The sequence below is a fragment of the Suncus etruscus genome, chromosome 13, assembly GCF_024139225.1.
Source record: "Suncus etruscus isolate mSunEtr1 chromosome 13, mSunEtr1.pri.cur, whole genome shotgun sequence".
Lineage (NCBI taxonomy): Eukaryota > Metazoa > Chordata > Mammalia > Eulipotyphla > Soricidae > Suncus > Suncus etruscus.
Genome location: NC_064860.1, coordinates 24952641 through 24977473, shown reverse-complemented (window position 1 = coordinate 24977473; position 24833 = coordinate 24952641). Strand labels below are relative to the sequence as shown.

At 42.2% G+C, this 24833-nt stretch overlaps 1 protein-coding gene across 1 annotated transcript in view; it reads right to left on the bottom strand.

Annotated features, from left to right (window-relative positions):
- Nucleotides 1–24833, bottom strand: part of IFT80 (intraflagellar transport 80) — a 75871-nt gene that overhangs the window by 6296 nt on the left and 44742 nt on the right. Inside the window, exons 8-16 of the mRNA XM_049785528.1 lie at nucleotides 24554–24672; nucleotides 22213–22287; nucleotides 17743–17906; nucleotides 14201–14265; nucleotides 9213–9348; nucleotides 7448–7595; nucleotides 5514–5685; nucleotides 2897–2986; nucleotides 2613–2785 (exon numbers count right to left, since the gene is read on the bottom strand). Coding sequence (XP_049641485.1) covers nucleotides 2613–2785; nucleotides 2897–2986; nucleotides 5514–5685; nucleotides 7448–7595; nucleotides 9213–9348; nucleotides 14201–14265; nucleotides 17743–17906; nucleotides 22213–22287; nucleotides 24554–24672 — 1142 coding nt within the window. The remainder of the gene's footprint in view (nucleotides 1–2612; nucleotides 2786–2896; nucleotides 2987–5513; nucleotides 5686–7447; nucleotides 7596–9212; nucleotides 9349–14200; nucleotides 14266–17742; nucleotides 17907–22212; nucleotides 22288–24553; nucleotides 24673–24833) is intronic.

Genomic DNA, 24833 nt, shown 5'->3' with positions numbered 1-24833 from the left:
TACATTTCTTAGAAAACTGGGAGAATTTTAGGGACATTCAACATGCCTGTGTGGAGGGATCCATGAGGAAAAAAAATGAACAAATAACCTCAGGTGCCATGTTTGAATCACTTCAGATGCAGGTTTGAATTTGACAGAGTTGAGAAGGTATTAAGGACAGAAAGCAGATACTAATAAAAGGCAAGTAGAACATAGCATCAGTCTGAGTTTAGCACATAAGGTTTCTTTTTTTTTTTTTTTTTTGGTTTTTGGGCCACACCCGGCAGTGCTCCATATGGGACACCGGGATTCGAACCAACCACCTTTGGTCCTGGATCAGCTGCTTGCAAGGCAAACACCACTGTGCTATCACTCCGGGCCCATAAGGTTTCTTTTAAAATATAGATAGGTAGGGGGCTGAAGCAATAGTATAGTGGGTAGGGCATTTGCTTTGCATACAGCTGACCTGGGTTTGATCCTCAGCATCCCATATGATCCCCTAAGCACTACCAGGAGTAACCTGAGCATGGCTGGATGTGGCCCCCAAACAAAAACAAACAAACAAACAAACAAAAAAAAAACAAAGCCAAAACAACACCCAGGTAGGGACTAATTTGCAGCTGATGATTCTGGGTGCCAAATGGTCCCCTGAGCACTAAGCTGGGTGTGGCCCATAAACACAACTAAGAGGGGCTGGAGTGACAGTTCATGACATGGCAAACTTTGGTTCGATCTTCAGCACCCCATATGCTCTCCTGAGTCCTCCAGAAGAGAAGTGATTCCAGAGGAGAGGGAACAGAGTCAGCTCTCCAAGCCTCAAAAGAGCAAGTCACAATGTCTCACACTGCGTTTACCCAGGCTCATCCCCAGAATAACTCCAGTTCTGTGGAGGTAAGGGAACCTGGTGATGCCCAGAGGTGCCAAGGAGGCTGAGTGCCCATTCCTTATTTATTTATTTATTTATTTATTTTTGGTTTTTGGGCCACACCCATTTGACGCTCAGGGGTTACTCCTGGCTATGCGCTCAGAAGTTGCTCCTGGCTTCTTGGGGGACCATATGGGACGCCGGGGGATCGAACCATGGTCCGTCCTAGGCTAGCGCAGGCAAGGCAGGCACCTTACCTCCAGCGCCACCGCCCGGCCCCCCATTCCTTATTTATCACTGTGTACATGGAGGGGTTATTGGGGGCACAAGACAACGTGTTCTCGGTGGGAAGTACGTGAGCATCTATCTATTCTGGGTGGGGTATTTCAAAAACTCAAAGAGATACTTTGTTCTGGATCATTAATATCATTAATTATGCAGAAAGGACAGGATGTGATATGCCAGCCTGCCTCTTGATACTAGATACTATTAGCCAACCTTCAGTTATTATTGTTACAAAATTGAATTTCATTCTCTGATTGAACAGCAATAGCTAAAGGTAAACATTCAAACCAGAGTGCTATTTTAAATGTTCTCTAAAAACATCTTCTGGGTAAAAAATTATTCCTTCACTCTGTTAGGAGGGGGATTCACTTCAAATTATATAAGGGCTATGAGAACAGTATGTCTCCAGCTTTAAAATGGTTGTTTGGCAACCAAACAAATGTGACATTAGATTATGGGGCTGGAATGAATCCATGTTTCTTCCCTGATTTTTAAATAGAACCAAGTTACATAAGAAGTTATAACTTCAAATTTTCTAAGATAATTTGAATAAACAAAAGCACTGTGTGTAACTGACAGAATGACAGAAGTAGAGAAACCATTTCTTACCAATGCTTGCATAAAGCACAATATTCCTATCCAAGCTTCTAATTTCTGCCTCGCTTCAGTCCAGTTTCTGAGAGAATCAGCTACCAGCAAGCTCCTAGAGTGACTGTGAATAGCTGACCCACCAAGGCTCCACTGCATTTGGCTGAAGGCAACTTCAGAGTCAAACATGAAAGACAGAAACAAGCCAGCAGGAATAAGCCTTCTGCCGGCCCCATTTATTCTTTGGGCTACTCAGACTTGCTAAAATTAAGAAGCCATCCCAGACTTCACAAGCCACTGCCTCTGTCATGGAGGCATGATAGCATGGAGGCAAGTCTCTGCCAGTCCCACTGGCCGCAAGTCCCTCCTTCATCCTCTGCATCACTGGTGTGCCTTCGATTTCACCTTCTGATGGAGCAAAAGGTTCCATCTTCCACACATTTCTCTTCCTCATCCATCACATAATGTCCTGGTCTTGATCTTTCACCATACACATTACTTCCACTGGCTCCAAACCTTACCCACTTATAGATGACTGAAATTCACATCTCCAGTTTACCTCCTCCTCATAAAATCCAGGCTCTTGGATCATCTCTGATTCCAAATATTCCAAATCTAAAATATTAGAACTCCCTAGACCCTCTTCCAAGTTGGCTAAAGTTAGTGACTCCATCTAGTATTCCAAGTCAGAGATGTGAGATGGTTTAGAGAACATGCCTAATTGAATACAAGTTTAAGTAAGTATACATCTGTGAATAAATGTATAGAGAAATCCTTTGGGGAAATTAGACTATTAAGTACAATAGAGAAGATGATTAAGGGGCTAAGGGTAGATAGAAGGATACATTAAGGCTTGTTTTGAAGGTTTTGAAATGGATGAAACTAGTCTTATTACCTTTCCCAGTTGTAGAGGTTAATATTGATCTGGATCGCTTGGTAAACAAGGCCAGCTTGAAGAAGCACAATTTCAGCCTCTTGCATGTTCCCACTGAACATTAATATGTGGGCCATTTTTGATTCTTTGGATGGAAGATCTTTTATAGAATTAATGTATTGAACTTTATCAATCTTTTAAAAAAACACAGAAAAATTTCATAGTGGATTTTAGTAGAAATATAACAGATTAGAATAAGAAACATGTCTTAAACACACTTCTACAGGGAAGGACTCATTATTCACCTCACCAATGGCTGCATAAGCTACTTCTGCTGTAGTCATATCACGATTCGCGACTGCCATAGCTGCAAGACAAGCCCACATTGTTTGCTCCTAAAGTGAAATACGAGAACAATGACTTCAGATGTGGGTGAACCACTTTTTTTGTTTGTTTTTTGGGTCACATCTGGCAGATTGCAGGGGTTACTCCTGGCTTTGCACTCAGAAGTTGCTCCTGGCAAGCTGGGCAGGGGAACTATATGGGATTCCGGGATTCGAACCACCGTCTGTCGTGGATTGGCTGCATGCAAGGCAAATGCCCTACTGCAGTGCTATCTCTCTGGCCCCTTGGCTGAACCACTTTTAAGTAAACAGTATTTTTAAATTGAACAAAATTATATTTTAACTAAAAAAATAATTGGTACCATGGTCTTGAAAAAAAATGAACAATTTAAGAAATTATATGATAGAAATTTCATTGTGATTTCTTTGTCAAGGACTCATAACAGAAGATTTTGTTTGTATTTATTTTTGTAAAGTTTTTATTTCTAAATCAAAAATGTATATATGGGGGCCGGAGAGATAACACAGCAGTGTTTGCTTTCCAAGCAGCCGATCCAGGACCTAAGGTGGTTGGTTCAAATCCCAGTGTCCCATATGGTCCCCTGTGCCTGCCGGGAGCTATTTCTGAGCAGATAGCCAGGAGTAACCCCTGAGCACCGCCAGGTGTGGCCCCAAAACAAAACAAAACAAAATATATATATATAAATTTAGTCTAAATCAAAGTTATAAACATTAGGGGCTGGAGTGGTGGTGCTAGCGGTAAGGTGTCTGCCTTGCCTGCGCTAGCCTAGGACGAACCACAGTTCAATCTCCCAGCATTCCATATGGTCCCCTAAGCCAGGAGCGATTTCTGAGCACATAGCCAGGAGTAACCCCTGAGTGTCACTGGGTGTGGCCCAAAAACCAAAAAAAAAAAAAAATAATAATAATAATAATAAACATTAGTCTTTTTAATAAGCTGCTAAAGGATATAACTTATGGGTGCCAGAAAAATAGTGAAGTTCTGAATTAAAAAAAAAGTTCTAATCTGGCAGATGGTTTCCAACAATCTCTGGAAGGAGAGCCTAAAAGCATCCTCCAGGGCAGGAAGAGGCCCCAAGAAATAGAGAATTTACTGCAAAGAAAGCTGTGTTTGTTTCCCAACACCACTAGGAGGGGGCCCAAGCAACACTGCAGGGAGAAAACCCCTGAGCACTGCCAGATGTGGCCCCCAAGTGAAAAATAATGCCTACCTAGGGACTAGAGAGAATTCACCAAATAAGGTGCTTGCCTTGCACAATGAAGACCTGGATTCAATCCCCAGTATCATCTGGTCCGTCAAGCCCTGCCAAGAGCCATCCTGGATCACAGAGCCAGGAATGAGTCCTGAGCACAGCTGGGTATGGCTTGTGGCTCAAAAACAAAAAATAACATCATCAACAAAAACTGTGCAAGGCAAGTGCCTAACCCCTGGCCAGAGTAATAGTATGGCAGATAAGTTACTGGTCTTGCATGCATCTACCCATGTTTGATCCCAAGCATCCCATATGGCACCCTGATCCCACTAGAAACCCTGTTCAAAATCAAAAATGTGCCTTACCCTTGTACCATCTCTCTGATTCTTATTTTTGCTTATGTTTTGTTTGTGGGCTATGCTCAGTGGTACTCAGGGGCTACTCCAGACTCCTCTCTTGTCCAGTTCTGCTTGGGAAACTAGGTGATGCTGGAGAGAAAGTGAGCCCTTCACATGCAAGACACCCAGTAGTGCTCAGGTTTTATTCCTGGCTCTGCACGTAGAAATTACTTGTGGTGGGGGCAGGGGAGGCATATGGGGTTATGGGGACTGAACCTGGGCTGGTCGCATGCAAGGCAAATACCCTCCCCACTGTGCTGCTGTCTCTCAATACCTGCAATACTGAGCTGCTCCTTGGACCCTACGTCATGCCTTCTTTAGTGAATGGATAGTACTTTATTACAAGCAGATGGGGTGGGGAGAGTTGGTTGAGGATGGAGCTTAGAGCTAAGCACATGCTTTGCCTGGGTTGAGTCTCTGGTACAATATCCACTCATACACAAATTCATACATACATATACACATAACCCTAACATCTATCCAGAAATCAAATTTAATAAAAAGCTTTCTGGAGGCCACACCTGGCAGTGCTTAGGGATGACTCCTGGTTCTGAGAGAGCACTCCTGACAGTCCTCAGGGAATCATATTTATATTGTATTACCTCTCTGGCCCCATAAACCTAATATTATCATAGTAAGAAAGAGATACCTGGGGGCCGGGCGGTGGCGCTGGAGGTAAGGTGCCTGCCTTGCCTGCGCTAGCCTAGGACGGACCGCGGTTCGATCCCCCGGCGTCCCATATGGTCCCCCAAGAAGCCAGTAGCAACTTCTGAGCGCATAGCCAGGAGTAACCCCTGAGCGTCACAGGGTGTGGCCCAAAAACCAAAAAAAAAAAAAAAAAAAAAAGAAAGAGATACCATCCTATCTGCAATTTTCAAATTTTATCTTTTATCATTTCTCCTTTTGCACAAAAATGTCTGAACTACACAGACATGCTCACACATAGCTAGGGGTGCAGAGCAATACCTTGACAAAGCGGCAAAGCCTCACGGCGTCCTCCCACTTGGAGCTGCTCACGTACTCATGTAGAATAGCAGGGTACGGGGGGATACTGATGTGGATGAGAGAGCCATCAGCTCGCCTGATGGTAACCTGATTTCCAATGAAACTCACAATGTGGGGGTTTTTACTAAATTCACTGTGGACAAAAGAGCAAGGTACAATTTACATTTGGAGCAAAAATGTCTCTATGTAATTAATATAGGGTATGAATTTATATTATACAAAGAGATGAAACCGCTACCTTCTTTTTTTTTTTTTTTTTTTTTTTTGGTTTTTGGGTCATACCAGGCAGTGCTCAGGGGTTATTCCTGGCTCCAGGCTCAGAAATTGCTCCTGGCAGGCACGGGGGACCATATGGGACACCGGGATTCGAACCGATGACCTCCTGCATGAAAGGCAAACGCTTTACCTCCATGCTATCTCTCCGGCCCCCTTTTTTTTTTTTTTTTGGGTTTTGGGCCATACCCAGCAGTGCTCAGGGGTTACTCCTGGCTGTCTGCTCAGAAATAGCTCCTGGCAGGCACGGGAGACCATATGGGACACCGGGATTCGAACCAACCACCTTTGGTCCTGGATCGGCTGCTTGCAAGGCAAACGCCGCTGTGCTATGTCTCCGGGCCCGAAACCTCTACCTTCTAAAATGTACCTCCTGTCCCTCCCCCAAAACTAGTTCTTGAATATATATATGCTCAAAAAACATTTTGACTCAAAGCTGCAATATACACTTAAAGCAAAACACACAGTTTGAAGTGGCAAAGATCACTACAGATTAGAGAGCTATTCTTTTTTTTTGGGGGGGGGTCACACCCATCAGCGCTCAGGGGTTACTCCTAGCTCTACACTCAGATATTGCTCCTGGTAGGCTCAGGGGACCATATGGGATGCCAGGATTTTAACCACAATCTTTCTGAATGCAAGGCAAACGCCTTACCTCTATGCTATCTCTCCAGACCTAGAGAGCTATTCTTTTTTTTTTTTTTTTTTTTTTTTTGCACTGGGGACCATATGGAACGCTGGGATTCGAACTAACCACCTTAGGTCCTGGATCGGCTGCTTGCAAGGCAAGTGCCGCTGTGCTATCTCTCCGGCCCCAAGAGCTATTCTTGAAAGCATTTGAAGTGATCTATTTTAAGGTAAATTAGACAAAATGAATGAATCACTTAGATCCAGCTTTCAAAATGAAACTATCAAAACTATTTTTTCAGACAAAGTGAAAGAGCTAAGTCATCATTATTATAGTATTTTTAATGATGTCTCTAGTTTTGCTTAGATTGTGAAATTGAATGTTAAAAACAAACTCAGTAAAGATTTTTGTTTTTTGGGGGGGAGGGGCCACACCCGGTGGTGCTCAGGGATTACTGCTGGCTCTGCACTCTGAAATTGCTCCTGGGGGGCTGGACAAATAGCACAGAGGTAGAGCGGCCGGGTGTGACCCAAAATCAACAACAAAAAACAAACAAATCACTCCTGGTTTAGGGGACCATATGGGATGCCGGGGATTGAACCCACATCCATCCTGGGTTGCCACATCCAAGGCAAATGCCTTACCGCTGGCCCTTCAGTATAGATTTTTAAAAATAAAAATGTAGAGTTTAGAAGTCTTGGATTTCTGTTTATTTCAAAAATAGTGACTGGAGTGATAGCACAGCGATAGGGCATTTACCTTGCACGCGCCAACTCCAGATGGACTCTGGTTCGATTCCAGGCATCCCATATGGTCCCTTAGCTGCCAGGAGTGCAGAGCCAGGAGTAACCCCAGAGTGCTACCTGGTGGGGCCCCAAAACAAGCAAACAAACAAACAAATAACCTTGCAGAATTAAAATTTGAGGCAAAAATACAACACTCTCCTCATCTGATTTACCATAATCAAGGGAACTCATAGGAAGCTGTTCTTTACCTCGCATCCTTTTCATACAGGGTTTTAGGCAGAATGTCTTTGTCCACATAAACTGTATTGGGGTAATACCATATTGTAAATCGAGTGTCCTGAAGTCCACAGAGAATATTACATGCATCACTCCACGCCAAAGTATGCACCATTGTTCCTGAAGGACAAAAATGTTAAAGTGACTAACCCAAAAAACTTCCTTTAAATGAGCTGACATGTAGAAGCCATCTAATTTCTGATAGAAAAGACTTTTCTGATCATAACATGAAAAAAGTACAAGTAAAACTTCATATACTATTTTATGTATTTGTTTTTTTCCTTGGGGGTTGTTTTGATTTTACTATTCTGGGGCCACAGCAGCACAGTTGTGCTTAGGGCTTACTCCTGGGTCTATGTTCAGGGGTCACTCCTAGTAGGGCTCAGGTGACCACAGTGTTCTGGGGAGAAACTATTCACCCAATACCCATCAGATAAGGGGCTAATCTCCAAAATATACAAGGCACTGACAGAACTTTACAAGAAAAAAAAAACATCTAATCCCATCAAAAAATGGGGAGAAGAAATGGACAGACACTTTAAAAAAGAAGAAATACAAATGGCCAAAAGGCACATGAAAAAATGCTCCACATCACTAATCATCAGGGAGATGCAAATCAAAACAAATATGAGGTACCACCTCACACCACAGAGATTGGCACACATCACAAAGAATGAGAACAAGCAGTGCTGGCGGGGATGTGGAGAGAAAGGAACTCTTATCCACTGCTGGTGAGAATGTTGCATTGGTGATGGGGGGTGTCCTTATATATGACTGAAACCCAACCACAATCATGTTTGTAATCAATGTGTTAAAATAAAATATTATTTAAGGGGCTGGCGAGGTGGCGCTAGAGGTAAGGTGTCTGCCTTACAAGCGCGAGCCAAGGAAGGACCGCGGTATAGCCAGGAGTAAACCCTGAGCGTCACCGGTGCGGCCCAAAAACAAAAAAACAAACAAACAAACAAAAAAAATCATTTAAAAAAAAATAGGGGCCGGGGCCGGTGAGGTGGCGCTAGAGGTAAGGTGTCTGCCTTGCAAGCGCTAGCCAAGGAAGGACCGTGGTTCGATACCCCGGTGTCCCATATGGTCCCCACAAGCCAGGGGCAATTGCTGAGCGCTTAGCCAGGAGTAACCCCTGAGCATCAAATGGGTGTGGCCCAAAAAAGCCAAAAAAAAAAAAAAAAAAATAGGGGCCAGAGAGATAGCCTGGAGGTAAGGCGGTTCAAATCCTGGCATCCTGAGCATTTCTGAGCGTAGAGCCAAGAGTAATGCCTAGCGCTGCGGGGGGGGGGGGGGGGGGGGGGGGGGGAGGGGAGTGACCCAAAAACAAAAACAAAACAAAAAACAAAGGTGGGTTGGTCATATGCAAGGAAAGTGCCCTGCTTTTACTATCACTCTGGCCTCTGGACCATTTTTTTTGGTTTTTGGGTTACATCCGGTAGCGCTCAGGCATTACTCCTGGCTCTAAGCTCAGAAATCGCTCCTGGCAGGCTCGGGGAACCATATGGGATGCCAGGATTCGAACTGCTGTCCTTCTGCATGCAAGGCAAATGCCCCACCTCCATGACATCTCTCTGGCCCCATCAAATTAAAACATATTTTAAGTGAAGTAGTTAATAAATTGTGTGCATCAAATTATAACTAAGCTTTTTCAACAATTAAGCTATTTAATATGGCATAATATAAAGAATAGATCTAAGAAAATTGAAAGGAATTAAATTAACATTATTTTACCAAGTTTGATAATTTGTTCTTCCTTCCCAAATCGTTTTACTGATGTAATATAGAGGTCTCTATTTTTGTCAATGAAAGCAATTTTTCTATCATTGGTAAGTCCTTTTTGATCCAGAGCAATTTCCAAAATCTCATTCTATAATTTAAAAAAATAAGAATCCATTAGTACTTGATATCAGATTTAAATTCTTATAAACATTTATTTATTTAAAGATCAATTCTTCCATCACTTATAATGAAAGGGTAATAATTTTAAGCTTCTAATTAATATACTAATCATTCAGACATTACACTAAAATGCAGTTTTTTCTTCTTCTTTTTTACAAGAAAATAACCCTTTTGTTTTTGGGCCACATCCAGCTGTGCTCAGGCTTATTCCTGGCTCTGTGCTCAGGGATCACTTCTGGTGGGGCTTGGGGGGCTATCTGGAGTACTGGAACCAAAGGCAAGTTGGTGGCATGCAAGGCAAGCACCCTCTTTGCTGTACTATTGCTCTGGCTCCCTAAAAAACGTTCTTTCATAATACTGTAGAAGGGGTGTGGAGTTAAGAACACTATGAATTATGAACACTATAATTATGAACAAAACAAAACAAACTGTTTTAAAAAATGCACCCTAACCCAAATTGATGGGTCAGGATTATTTTAGTAGTTCATAATGTGTTTTGTTGTTGTTCTGGGGTCAGACGCAGCAATACCTAGGGGTTACTCCTGCTTCTGCTCTAGCCTCCTTAATAAACTTTTATAAAAACATTCTTCCCAGGGCTGGATAGATAGTATACCAAATAAGTTGCCTTATTTATTTATTTATTTATTTATTTATTTATTTATTTATTTATTTATTTATGACTAACCCAGGTCCAGTCTCTGGAAGGTAATATGTTCCTCCAAGTCCCACAGGGGCAATCCCTGAGCACAGTGCCAGGAGGAAGTCCTGAGCACAGCAGAATGTGGCCTAAAAAACAAAACCAAAAACTATTCTCTTTTCCTGGGGCTGGAGAGATAGCATGGAGGTAAGGCGTTTGCCTTTCATGCAAGAGGTCATCGGTTCGAATCCCAGCGTCCCATATGGTCCCCCGTGCCTGCCAGGAGCAATTTCTGAGCATGGAGCCAGGAGTAACCCCTGAGCACTGCCGGGTGTGACCCAAAAACCACAAAAAAAAACAAAAAAAAAAAAAAAAAAAAAAAAAAAAAACTATTCTCTTTTCCTAAGAGTACCATAATTTGCATTTTAAGCCAAAATTATTTTATTTCTTGTCTATTAAGGTTTGCAAGAAATATAACTTAGTTTTCAAAATGCTTCTGGGGACTCTGACATTTACAGTATATAATCATTGTTCTCACCATAGGAAAAAATTATAACTCTATGACATGAATTTTGTTTAGTATTTTTGTTTTTGCGGGGGCCACACCTGGTGATGCTCAAGGGTTACTCCTGGCTCTGTGCTCAGAAATCACTCCTGGCTTGGGGGACCATATGGGATGCCGGGGGATCGAACTGTGGTCCATCCTAGGCTAGTGCGTGCAAGGCATCTGCCTTACCGCTTTGTACCACCACTCCGGCCCCCTATGACATGAATTTTTTGTTGTTTTGCTTTTGGGGGCACATCTGTTTGACTCTCAAGGGTTACTCCTGGCTATGTGCTCAAAAATTTCCCCTGGCTTTGGGGGACCATATGGGACGCTGAGGGATCAAACTTCGGTCCATTCTAGTCTAGCGCTTGCAAGGCAAGCAAGGCCTTACCTCTAGCACCACCTCTCCGGCCCCTATGACATGAATTTTAAGTTTACTTATTCAGTGACTATTTAGCAATATATACAAGTATTAAATCATTATCTTGTTCCTCTGAAACTAATGTACCATCATGTCATTATATCTCAATATAAATAAAGAGCTCTTCACAAATAAAAAAGTATTGCTTCTAATGCCATATATATATGTATATAAATTTATGTTGTTGTTTGTCCCCTTTTGTCTTTTGAGTCACATGTAGTCATGCTCAGAGCTTACTTCTGGCTCTGAGCTTAAGGCATCACTCCTGATAGGTTCTGGAGACCATATGGAAGCTGGAGATTGAATCCTGGTTGGCCTACCAGCTGTACTATTTCTCTGGCCCCTATGAACATATATTTTTGTTTGTTTGTTTTGGTCACTCCCAGCGGTGTTCAGGTGTTACTCCTGGCTCTATGCTCAGAAATCACTCCTGGCAAGCACAGGGGAATATATGAGATGTCGGGATTCGAACCACTGTTGGTCCTGGGTTGGCCACTTGCAAGGCAAATGTCCTACCACTATGCTATCTCTCCAGCCCCAATGGACATATTTTTAAAAATATCCTCTAGCAGCTAGAATTTCCTCTCTAAGAAATTCAGAATCAAGGATAGAGGATAATAATGTGCACACCATGAGGAAGCCCCCTCCATACCCCTCTTTAGATGGCTCCACACTGTTCAATGCACATCTACTACTAGATCTTTCCCCATCTTCCTTCTGGGTCACCCCTTTGCAGGCAACTTGCTATTCATGAGAAACATCTCCCAGTCCTATAATATTTATTTACTAAGAGATTATCTTGAGCTCTAATTTGGTTCTACTGTTCATTTGGGGTCTACTATTCTACTATTCTTGAGAATTCACTTAAATTTTTTTCTGTGATACAAGGCAAAGAGAAAATCTCCTGTGTAATTAAGTTAAATTGTCCTATGCACCGTAATAACTCTCTTCCCCCTCATGCTCTGATTTCAAGTGATTATCAGGGCATCATCCAATGATTGTAGGGAAACAGATATCTCAGGTGCTTTCCTGGACAGATACAGAGATGGGGAGACATAAACTGACATTCCAAGAGAGAACTTAGACTACAACAATGACAATTGCTCCTGTCCCTTTACCTATGGCTCCAAGAATATATCCCAGACATGCTAATGCATGTGCAGGAAGACATATCACTAATAGTAACAGCAACACTGGAAACAGGGGCTGGAGTGACAGTACAGTTGTAGGGCATTTGTTTTGCATGTGCCTGACCCAGCACAGACCTGGGTTCAACCTCTGGTGTCTCATATGTTCCCCCAAACCAGGAGTGATTTCGTGTGTGTGTGTGTGTGTGTGTGTGTGTGTGTGTGTGTGTGTGTGTGTGTGAGATTTCTGAATAGCCAGGATAACCCCTGAGTATCACCAGGTGTGGCCCGAAAAACAAAACAAAACAAAACAAAACAAAACAAAAAGACAGAAAACATGGTGAAAGTGATATCCCAGCACAAGAAAATCAGTTCAGAGACAATCATGACCTGTTCCATGTGATGGTGGGTTCAGAATAAGTCAAGGAGCACTTTGTGTGCTGATCTGGGAAGGTCTGTGGAAAGGGAACTGAATAGTCATATCATAGTACTCTCTGTAGAGAGAGAGAGAATAACATGTAGGTAATAAATAATTCACTGGGGGCCAGAGCAATAGCATAGTGGATAGGGCATTTGCCTTGCAACAGCTGACCCAAATTTGAACCCTGGCACTCCAAGGTCCCCCAAGCACCATCAGGAATGACCCTTGAGCAGAGAGCCAAGAGTAACCCCTGAGCACTGCTGGGAATGGTTCAAAAACAAAATACAAAAAACAAAACATTACTTTTTTTGGTGGAAAGGAAGTATGTTGGTAAGAAACTATACTATGAAGCTTTTGTTTCGGGGGGGGGGGGGGGTGTTGGGTCACAACTAATGTTGCTCAGGGGTTATTCCTAGCTCTGCACTCCTTGGGGAACTGTATAGGATACCTGGGACCGAACCCAGTCCATCCCAGGTTGGCTGCATGCAAGGCAAACACCCTACAGCTGTGCTATCACTCTAGCCCTGAGGAAGGTTTTTCACTGATATTTTCTTTTCTTTTCTTTTTGTTTTTTGCAGGGGAGGGAGTTCCTTCTAGGGAACCACATATAGTACTGCTTGGGGGTTATTTCTACTGGTGTTCAGGGGAACAAGAAGTGAAGAGCATCAAATTGTTATGTAAAGCACACATTCAACTTTTTTGTTTGTTTTTTGGGGGACACACACGGTGATGCTCAGGGGTTACTCCTGGCTATTCAGAAATTGCTCCTGGTTTGGAGGACCATATGGGACACAAGGGATCGAACCACTATCCATCATAGGCTAGCGCTAGCAAGGCAGACACCTTACCACTTTGCGCCACACATTCAGCTTTTTGAGCTATCTTTAAACTGGTTGATTTTTTAATTATTATGAATGTATAATTCAAATTTACAAGCAGTAATTTTGAAAAAAGAACATAAAATACAGAGTAACATTTTACTTGTAGTAATGAACAAGGCTCAACGTTTCTAAAAATTTCACTAATTAAAAGGAAAATTCAATAAAATGTGCTCTTTTGCTTAAAGCTAACCACCAGTAACCAATAAACAATACAGGATGCAAGGTCTCTCTGTAATTCTATATATTTTTCTCAGTTTAACTACAGTCTTAAAACCTCAACACAATCCTGGCTCAAACTACTAAGCGTACTTTGTAGACACAACTTCTTTATTTACTTAGAGTCACTGACAGTTGACTCAAGACATAACATTTTATTGAGAAGAGTCAAAAGCCTAGAGAAAAAGACTAAGTTGGGGTGTTAAATGAGTTCATTTGCACGATTAGAGAATGTTCCGGAGCTAGTCTTCAATTCTAACATTCTGGGGTAAGATATTCTCTGTAGAATGTGCTAGGGATTTAAACACAAAACTCATTTCTAGGGCTGAAGAGAAGTGCAGTAGGTAAAACACTTGCTTTTGCTAGGAGCTGACCCAGATTCAATCCCAAGCATTCCATGTGATCCCCTGAGCACTGAGCACGGTCAGGAGTGATTCTTAAGTGCAGAGCCAGGAGTACGCCCCGAGTATCACTGGGTGTGACCTCAAAACAAAAGCAAAAATCAATTCATGTTTACTCTGCTCTAAAGTGGAAAGCTTCACTTCATTTGGCAGGAGACAGAGTTGTTACCTTGTGAGAAAGAAGTTTGCCATCACCCAATGGCTTTCCTGTGGATGTCTCAAACAGGTAGATTACTGGGGAAAAACACAAATTAATGAATTAGAATTCATGGGTAACTGTGAATGGGAAGATCAGGGAATCTCTGTGGAGCAGTATCAAATTTCTCTAAGTTATATTTTTGGGGAAAGGCATATCTGACAATGCTCCAAGGGCACTCCTGGCCCTACTAGGGACCCATGTAGCCTGATGAATCCAACCTGGTCCTTCCCCTCCACCAGGCCATCTCCTACCCAGAAAGAATTTTCCTTCTCTTCCTCCCCCCACCTCTCTTCCTTCCTCCTCTTTATTCCCCTCCCTTCCCTCTCCTCTCCTCCTTGGCAGAGCTCCCAAGCCCTTTGGATTCCCTGAGTGACTGGGCTGTCTTTGTTCTGAATACTGAGGGCCCATGGAGCTTCAGGTGGGAGTTGGTCACCTCTAATATCAAGTTTGTGATTAGAAGCTTGAGACTTTCAGCTCCCTGACTTCTGAGGATAAGCAGATAGGAAATTGGCTTCTATCATGTGACCAATGATTTCTTCAAGCATGCCTATGCAATAACACACCCAAAAGATGAGACATAGGAGTCCCCATAGGGTATCCTGGGTGGTACTGGAGAAAGCATCCAGGCAGGGGCTGTGCTGGGAAGGGCTGTATACGTAAGTATGTACAGAAACAGCGTGGGGATAGCTTGGAACACAAAAGGAGGCAGGACCAGTGACCTCCACTGAAGTTTGCACAGACTCTCTAACTAGCATCAACTCTTAACTCTGTAGCTCCTAAGTAATTGTAACTCACAACTCCCTAGAACATTGTAGCCTTGGCCTTCTTTTGAGTCCATAGCCAGGAGTAACCCCTGAGTGTCACTGGGTGTGGCTCAAAAACAACAACAAAATTACATAATAATCTTGTTTTGTTTTGTTTTTGGGTCACACCCCCACACTCAGGGCTTACTCCTGGCTCTATGCTCAGAAATCGCCCCTGGCAGGCATGGAGGACCATATGGGATGCTGGGATTCGAACCACTGACTTTCTGCATCCAAGGCAAACACCTTACCTCCATGCTATCTCTCTGGCCCTTTCTTCTTCTTCTTCTTCTTCTTCTTCTTCTTCTTTTTTTTTTTTTTTTTTTTTTTTTGGTTTTTGGGCCACACCCGGCGGTGCTCAGGGGTCACTCCTGGCTGTCTGCTCAGAAATAGCTCCTGGCAGGCACGGGGGACCATATGCGACACTGGGATTCGAACCAACCACCTGTGGTCCTGGATCGGCTGCTTGCAAGGCAAACGCCGCTGTGCTATCTCTCCGAGCCCCTGACATGATAATCTTGTTTGGCAATCAAAACTTATGGAAGTAAAAGATAATTTTGAGGCCCGGAGAGATAGCACAGCAGTGTTTGCCTTGCAAGCAGCCGATCCAGAACCAAAGGTGGTTGGTTCGAATCCAGGTGTCCCATATGCTCCCCTGTGCCTGCCAGGAGCTATTTCTGAGCAGACAGCCAGGAGTAACCCCTGAACACCGCCGGGTGTGGCCCAAAAAACAAAAAACAAAAACAAAAATAACCAACAAGGTAAGCACCTTACCCACTGTTTTTGTTTTGTTTTGTTTTGTTTTTTGGTTTCTGGGCCACACCCAGCGGTGCTCAGGGGTTACTTCTGGCTGTCTGCTCAGAAATAGCTCCTGGCAGGCATGGGGACCATATGGGACACCAGGATTTGAACCAACCACCTGAGGTCCTGGATTGGCTGCTTGCAAGGCAAACACTATCTCTCCGGGCCCACCCACTGTTCTCTGTTCTATTTTTTGTTGTTGTTGTTGTTGTTGTTGTTTTTGTTTTGGGGTCACACCCAGTGGTGCTCAAGAATTACTCCTGGCAGGTGTGGGGGACCATATGGGATGCCAGAGATCCAACCTGGCTTAGTTGCGTGCAAGGCAAATGCCCTATCCGCTTATGCTAATGCTCTGGCCCCATTACCCATTGTTCTACCTCTACAGCCCAAGGCTTTTATATGAAACTTTAAATTGTAATTTTTTATTAATTTATTTTAGAGATACCTATGAAAAACAAAAAACAGGGGCCGGAGATATAGCATGGAGGTAAGGTGTTTGCCTCTCATGCAGAAGGTCAGTGGTTCGAATCCTGGCGTCCCATATTGTTCCCTGAGCCTGCCAGGAGCGATTTCTGAGCATAGAGCCAGCAGTAACCCCTGAGCACTGCCTGGTGTGACCCAAAAACCAAAAAAAAAAAAAAAAACAGCACAATATTTACTAACTTGGGGCCAGAGAGATAGCATGGAGGTAAAGCGTTTGCCTTGCATGCAGAAGGACAGTGGTTTGAATCCCAGCATCCCTTTTGGTCCCCCGAGTCTGCCAGGAGTGATTTCTTAGCATAGAGCCAGGAGTAACCCCCTGAGCATTGCTAGGTGTGACCAAAAAACCAAAAAAAAAAAAAAAAAAAATTACTAACTTGTCAAAAGAAAAAAAAAAATCTACTTCCTTTTTTCATTTTGTTTTGTTTTGGGCCACACCCAGTGATTCTCAGGGGATACTCCTGGTTATGCACTCAGAAATTGCTCCTGTCTTGGGAGACAATATGGGATGCCAGAAATCAAACTGAGGTCTTTCCTGGGTCAGCTGCGTGCCAGGCAAATGCCCTACCACTACACAATCACTCCAGCCCCAACTTCTTTTTATTTTTTTAAGTAAGTATTTTTTTTTTGGGGGGGGGGTCCACACCCGGCAGCACTCAGGAGTTACTCCTGGCTCTATACTCAGAAATCGCCCCTGGCAGGCACAGGGGACCATATGGGATACCGGAATTTGAACCACCGTTCTTCAAAATGAAAGGCAAATGCCTTACCTCTATGCTATCTCTCCAGCCCCCTTTTTATTTTTTAAAAAAAAAAAAGTCTTTGTAGTTTTTTGGTGGGGGTGGCTTTTGGAATATACCCAGTGGCACTCAGGGGTTGTGTGCTGTGCACACAGAAATTACTCCTGGCAGGCTGGGGACCATATGGGATGCTGGAAAATGAACCAAGGTCAGCTGCATGCAAGGCAAATGTCCTCTATACTGTGCTATTGCTTCGGCCCAAATATCTACTGACCATGAAGTTTTAATGATGTGACATTACCTATATCCCAATAGAACTGAGTATATAGTATGATAATTTAGTTCTTTATTTCAACTTCAGGAGCTTTTCAATCTTTCATAAAAAGTTGATATTATGGGTCTGTCTTGAGGCCAGAGAGATAGCACAGCGGTAAGGCATTTGCCTTGCACGTGGCCAACACAGAACAGACCCCCACCCCACCCCCGTTCGATTCCCGGCATCCCATATGATCCCCCGAGCCTGCCAGGAGTGATTTCTGAGCTCAGAGCCAGGAGCCTGAACACTGCTGGGTGTTGACCCCCCCCCAAAATGTTGATAATTATGGATGAGAAAATAGGCATTAATTCATGAAAAATTCACTGTTAAATTTCATGGCAATGTGACATAAAATTATAAAACTACACTTACCTTTTTCATCAGTTTTATCTTTTATTGCTATGGTATCATTACTAAGAGACACTGTCTGTGCATTCAGAATATCTGTTCTCATTCCAGGAAATTTTGGAGAAGAAATGAAGCGCCCTTCATAAGAATATAAGTAAATACCACCACCATCTACCAGAAGAAAATGTCTGAAAAATAAAGAGTAACAATAGGCTCAATAGATATTTACTGTAATCCATTTTAACTTAGAGAATACTGTATAATTAGAAAAAATCTAAATGGTATCTTGTAAAAAACTGTATAATTAGAAAAAATCTAAATGTTATCTTGTAAAAATGATGTATATAAAATATTAACATCAGGGCCAGCATTTTTTTTGGGGGGGGGGGCCACATCTGTTGACGCTCAGGAGTTACTCCTGGCTATGCGTTCAGAAATTGTTCCTGGCTTGGGCCCAGAGAGATAGCACAGCGGTGTTTGCCTTGCAAGCAGCCGATCCAGGACCAAAGGTGGTTGGTTCGAATCCCGGTGTCCCATATGGTCCCCCGTGCCTGCCAGGAGCTATTTCTGAGCAGATAGCCAGGAGTAACCCCTGAGCACCGCCGGGCGTGGCCCAAAAAACCAAAAACCAAAAAAAAACCAAAAAAAAAAACAACAAAAAAAAAAAACAAAGAAATAGTTTCTGGCTTGGGGGACCATATGGGATGCCAGGGGATTGAACCGCGGTCTGTCTTAGGCTAGCACTTGCAAGACAGATGCCTTACAGCTTGTACCACCGTTCCAGCACCTAGGGCTAGCATTTATTACAGCAAGATGTTTTTTGGTTTTTGTTTTTTTTTTTTGGTTTTGGGCCATACCCGGCGGTGCTCAGGGGTTACTCCTGGCTGTCTGCTCAGAAATAGCTCCTGGCAGGCACGGGGGACCATATGGGACACCGGGATTCGAACCAACCATCTTAGGTTATGGATCTGCTGCTTGCAAGGCAAGCACCGCTGTGCTATCTCTCCGGGCCCTACAACAAGATGTTTTGATTCTAAAATATGGTGGCCAATAGTAAACAGATTCATAGTAAGGCATATTCTATGTCAAGGAATCATGTTTGTGAACAAAGAAAGCAAACTATCTCTGGTAACTTTAACTCCATGGTGATAATTTATGGCAAATAAGGAATAGGTATGCCAAAATATATTTTATATATTATATATATTAAATATATTTAATTTACTCCTACTGAACAGTTATTATAAATTATTTGTTTATTTTGTTTTGGGGTCATACCTGGCGGCGTTCAGGAGTGACTCCTAGCTCTGCACTCAGAAGTCACTCCTGGCAGGCTCAGAGGATCATATAGGATGCCGGGATTTGAACCAGGGTCCATCTTGTGTTGGCCACATGCAAGCAAATGTTTTACCATTGTGCTATCACACAATGTTCTTTAAAAGAATTTCTAGAGTGAGGCCTGAGTGATAGCACAGCAGGTAGGACATTTGTCTTGTACAAGGTCGACCAAGGTTCGATCCTGGCATCCTGTATGGTCCCCCGAGCCTGCCAGGAACGATTTTTGAATGCAGAGCCAGGAGTAAACCCTGAATGCTGAGACCCCAGTCTACTTGTATATCTAACCTTTTTATTTCCTTAGCATGACTAAGTCAAAAAGTCTTTTTTGGTTTTTGGGTCATACCCAGCGATGCTCAGGAGATACTCCTGAATCTATGCTCAGATATCACTCCTGGCTTGGGGAAGCATATGAGGTGTGGGGGATTAAACTTGTGTCCATCCTGGGTCAGCCGCATGCAAGGCAAATGCCCTATCATTTGCTCTCTCCAGCTCTAATTCAATTATTGATCTAAAGAAGAGCAAATGATCAGCGATGTACTATATATAATGTAATAATATATTATATATTTATATTATATAATTATGTTGTTATATAATTGATATATAAGTAACATTATATTGTTGTAATCAATACAATGTAATATTGTATAATTATAACAATTCTATAAAATTATATATTATATATAATGTGTGTATATTATCTACATTAAGCTGATCTACGAGATGTCATATTTACTCAACTTACACTATTGCTATGTATTCGAGTGTCTGCTTTCCTAATGCTGAAGACTTATGTTTTTAAATCTTTTGATTCAGGAATTGCTAATTTTTCTTTCTTGCTTTGGAAACAAGTACTAAAATGAATAAAAAGTCAGTAGATAATGAATACCATTATTCATTACTAATGCGTACTTTATTTAACTGAAGGGTTTGGCACACACACTTCAGCAATTGAAAAGAAGATTCACTAATGTTGGCAACATGAATTGTCATTATTCTTTCTTTGTCTTGGCCCTCAAAGCATTTTCTCTTCTAAAGGCACTGGAGCTTTTTAACCTCCTTAGGAGTAAACAGCATGCTTCAAAGGGCAAACATTTCCAAATGACAAGGAATAGGCAGCAAATAAAATCTTCCTTAATTATATCTAATCTATTTTACCATTAAAATACATCTTAACAATGGAGCCGGAGTGGTAGCACAGCGGTAGGGCGTTTGCCTTGCATGAGGCTGACCCAGGACAAACATAGGTTCATTCCCCAGCAACCCATATGGTCCCCCAAGCCAGGAGCGATTTCTGAGCACATAGCCAGGAGTAACCCGAGTGCCGCTGGGAGTGGCCCAAACAACAACATCAACAACAACAACAACTACACACCTTGACTAGCTAAGTACACATTTCATCAAAAACATTTACAAATAACAAATTGTATCTTTATTTGGAACTGTTACGAGTAAGACAAATTTCACAAGTATGCTAGCACGAAATAAAACACAGTTCAACGGCAAGAAACATTTTGACATGGTTCTTTTCTTGACTATCCCTCCATGTCACCACATGATGAACACAAGCTTTTTGAGACTTATGCCATCTGTTGGTGCATGAGGAGTAGGGCCTGGTGTCCATCTTTCTCTGTGTGACTCACTACCAGGCAGTCACACTATCACCTGCCTGCTACCAGCCACCATGCCCTTTCTTCTTGCTTTCAGGAAAGGTTGGCCACCAAGAGACCTGACAGCAGCTTCTGCAAAGGGCCTGCAGGGGTGAGTTCAAATGTGAGACTAAAGTCAGTGGTGTGAGAACAAAGATTTCTAGAGTGACTAATGCTGGAAAGGGCTGAAACATTCCACCTTGTTCTAGGCTTCATGACTGGGGCTTCCTACACCTTACTCCTCACTCAGAGGAGATGATGCCTCTGAGACACAGAACTGCTGTCTTCAAGGAAAAACAGGTTCTGGGGTGACACTCTTCCTACCTGAACCCAGTTAGCTGAGCGAGTCTCTTGCCCTTTAAACACTGACAGACAGGGGAGACATTATTTTCTCCAAGTGAAGTCACAGCCTCGTAGCCAGACTACCTCATGCTCATCAGCTCAGTTGCACTGTCAATATTTTCTAGTGACTTTCAGGATTTACAACAAAACATAAAGAGCAGAATAAGCAAGAGAAGAGCCATTACTAAGTAATATTTTTCAGCTATAAAAGTCTAAAATTTGAGTCTCTTACTTTTTTTTTTGTCTTTTAAAATATATAGTAAGGGCCAGAACTATAATACAGTGGGTAACATTTGTTTTGTACTTGGCCAACCCAGGTTTGAGCCCCAGTGTCCCATATGGTCCCCCAAAACTGCTAGGAGGATTACTGTGTGCAGAACCAGAAATAACCCCTGAAAACTGCTGGGTTTGACCCCCAAACAAAATAATAAGTAAATAAGTAATAATATAAGTATTAATAATAATAATAATAAGTATATAATTAGCAGAGGGGGACTGGAGAGAGAATATAGCAGATAGAGTTCATGTATGCTGCTGATCTGGGTTCAATCCCTGGTGTCCTATATGGTCCCCTGAGCACCATTGTGGGTAATTCCTAAGCCAGACCCAAAAGTAATTCCTAAGCCAGTGTAGCCTCAAAACAAAATAATATATTAAAAATAAATAATAATGGAGCCGGGGCAGTGGCACAACGGGTTTGCTTTGCCCGAGCTAGCCTAGGACAAACCATGGTTCGATCCCTGGTGTCCCATATGTTCCCCCAAGCTAGGAGCAATTTCTGAGCGAATAGCCAGGAATAAATCCTGAGCGTCACTGGGTGTGGCCCCAAAACAAACACAAAAAAAATAGAAGAAAAAGACTGATTCCAAAAACTTAAGTACACTAAGTAAATGGTGTATTTTAAAGAGTGGTTTCTGGGGCTAGAGAGATAGTACAGCAGGTAGGGCATTTGCCTTGTAAACAGCTGACCCTGGTTTGATTCTTGGTATCCCATATGGTCCCACTACTCTGCCAGGAGTGACTTCTGAGTGCAAGAGCTAGGAGTAGTCACCTAAGCACCACCAGGTCTGGCCCCAAAAAACAAAAAAATAAAATAAAAGTGTTTTCCTGCCATCTGATATAGTTCAAAGGCAAACTCAGTAGACAAGCATGAGAAATAAATTACCTTTCAGCCTGCAGAATCAAGCTAACAGTTCCTTCTTTGAGATCAAATATAAGTGGTGTATTCCAGTTCTTTGTACTAAAGACAAATAAAACATTTATTAACAATAAGAGAAAACAAAAACACAAATACTCTTTAATAAGTAGACAGGTAGCATTTGAATAAAGTGTCCTCCATTTCACAATTACTATGCATATATTTATATTTATATTTTATATTTATACCACTGGGCACATTGTTCCAAAATTCTTCATTTACTGGAGAGCAAACCTATCCTAGCCAGCCCGAGCACATGGTGAGCATGCAATAAATGTTTCACATATCAGAATGATATTGGGATTGAGGAATCCTAAGTATTATTCTTGTCTAAGTTTTGTCATGTATTAGCTCTGTGACCGACAAGTAATCACATGATTCTCAACTGAAAAATAAGCTGGAAGTATATGAGGAAGAACAACTTGATCTGGGGCCAGGGATGTGGTTCAGTGATAGAGAATTGTCCTACATGCAAAATGTTCTTGGTTCAATTCCCAGAACTCTATCTCCCCAGAAAACTTAGCTTCCTAAGCACTGATACTCATTTTTTTTTTGGGGGGGGGGGGCAGACTCGGTGACACTCAGGGGTTACTCCTAGCTATGCCCTCAGATATCACTCCTGGCTTGGGGGACCATAATGGACGCAAGGGGATCAAACCGTGGTTCGGCCTGGGTCAGCCGCGTGTAAGGCAAACATCCTACTACTGCGCCATTGCTCCGGCCCCAGCACTGATATTCTTAATTTTCAAGTGGAAATCGGGGTGACTTATTAATAAGGTGTCTGGTTAACTGCTATACAATAGACATTGAACAGACAAAAACTCTAGTAACAATGACATGATGAACGTGATTATTTCTCCTAGACTCCAGGGTTATCATTGAACTGAATAAAAAGATGTTTGCAAATCTAAGCATGATCTCAATGTCAGTATAGCCAGTTTATTAAATAAGTGATAAGGGACAAGAAAGAGAGAACATTGAGGGTAAGGCATTTTCCTTTCACATGGGCAACCAGGATTTGATCCTCAGCATCCCATATGGTCCCCTGACCCTGCCAAGAGTGATTTTTTCTTTTTTCTTTTTTTAAAATGAAAGGGCTACAAATTCACACTTAATATTGTATACAATATAATCAAATAATACAATTAGCTAAAATAAGATTTACAATGTGCAATTTATTCAAATGGAACTGTTTAGTGGTTAAGGAGACAGTTATGTGCCAGAATGATGTAATTTTTTTGCATGGTTTAATGAAAATGGAAAAGCTATTTGTCCAAATAAAAACCATGTTCACTCCGTGTACTTAATCTTGCTTTTCTTCTTTTTTCTTTTTATACAAAGGCCACTGAAATGTATAAAATGATTTGAACATGATGGTGGTATCAAACTCAAGGAGTGATTTCTGAAAGCAAAACCAGAGTAACCCAAGTGTTGCTGGGTGTGGCCCAAAACCAAAAATAAATAAATTAATAAACAGAATAAGTAGATAAATAAATGGAAAAATACCTCCTTTGATTTTCTTTTTAAGTTTTAAGATTTTTATTTTTAAGTACATAGAAATTGCTCTTGTTGGTGCTCAGGGGACCATATGAGATGCCAGTGATCAAACATGGGTCAGCTATGTGTAAGTCAAAGGCCCTACTGTTGTCTGTACTGTTTCTGTACTGCCTTTTTTTTGGGGGGGGGTGGCCACAACCGGTGATACTCAGGGGTTACTCCTGTCTATGCGCTTAGACATCGCTCCTGGCTTGGGGGACCATATGGGACACTGGGGGATCGAAAGGCAGTCCGTCCTAGGTTAATGCATGCAAGGCAAATGTTCTACTGCTTGTGCCACTCTGTACTGGCCCCTGTACTGCTCCTTTAAATTTTTTTTTTTAATATGATCCAAAGATAGGGATAGGTCGAAAGAACATTTCCAAATAGAAAGCCCATCTTCAAATTATCAGTTGTTTTACAATTTAAAATCTGTTTCATAATTTGAATATATACACATATACTTAGTGTGATATTGTCATAACTCAATTACTGCATGAAACTCTAAGTTATAACTATTGTACAGGGGCTGGAGAGAGAACACAGTAATGTAGGGTGCTTGCCTTGAACTGTTCCACTCTAGTCCAACCCCTGGTATCCCATATGGTCCCTGGCACTACCAGGAGTGATCCCTGAGCACAAAGCCAGGAGTAAAACACGAAAGCAGAGTAAGATGTGGTCCCCAAATCAACCAAACTTCTCTAACATGAAAGCCTGAAATGAATTTCTTATCATGGACAAATTCCCAATCCAAGACCATGGAGATGCTTACGAGAACACATAGCACTGAAGGGATGTGGAAACCACCAAATGCGCATAGTTCAAAGAGGCTTTGATCACTCGGTCCCGGAATTCCAGCAAATCCACTGCATCATTAAGTACATTACGGACCTATGTGAGAAAAAAGAAACACAAGCCAGCAAACAGCATTTAAACTAACCATGGTTTCTATAGATTGTCAAACCCCAAAATTCAATGTTCTCTTCCTTACCTTATCATGTAAGGTAATCATGTAAGGAGAAGCAGTCAGTAGGAGATACATTATAAGCCAG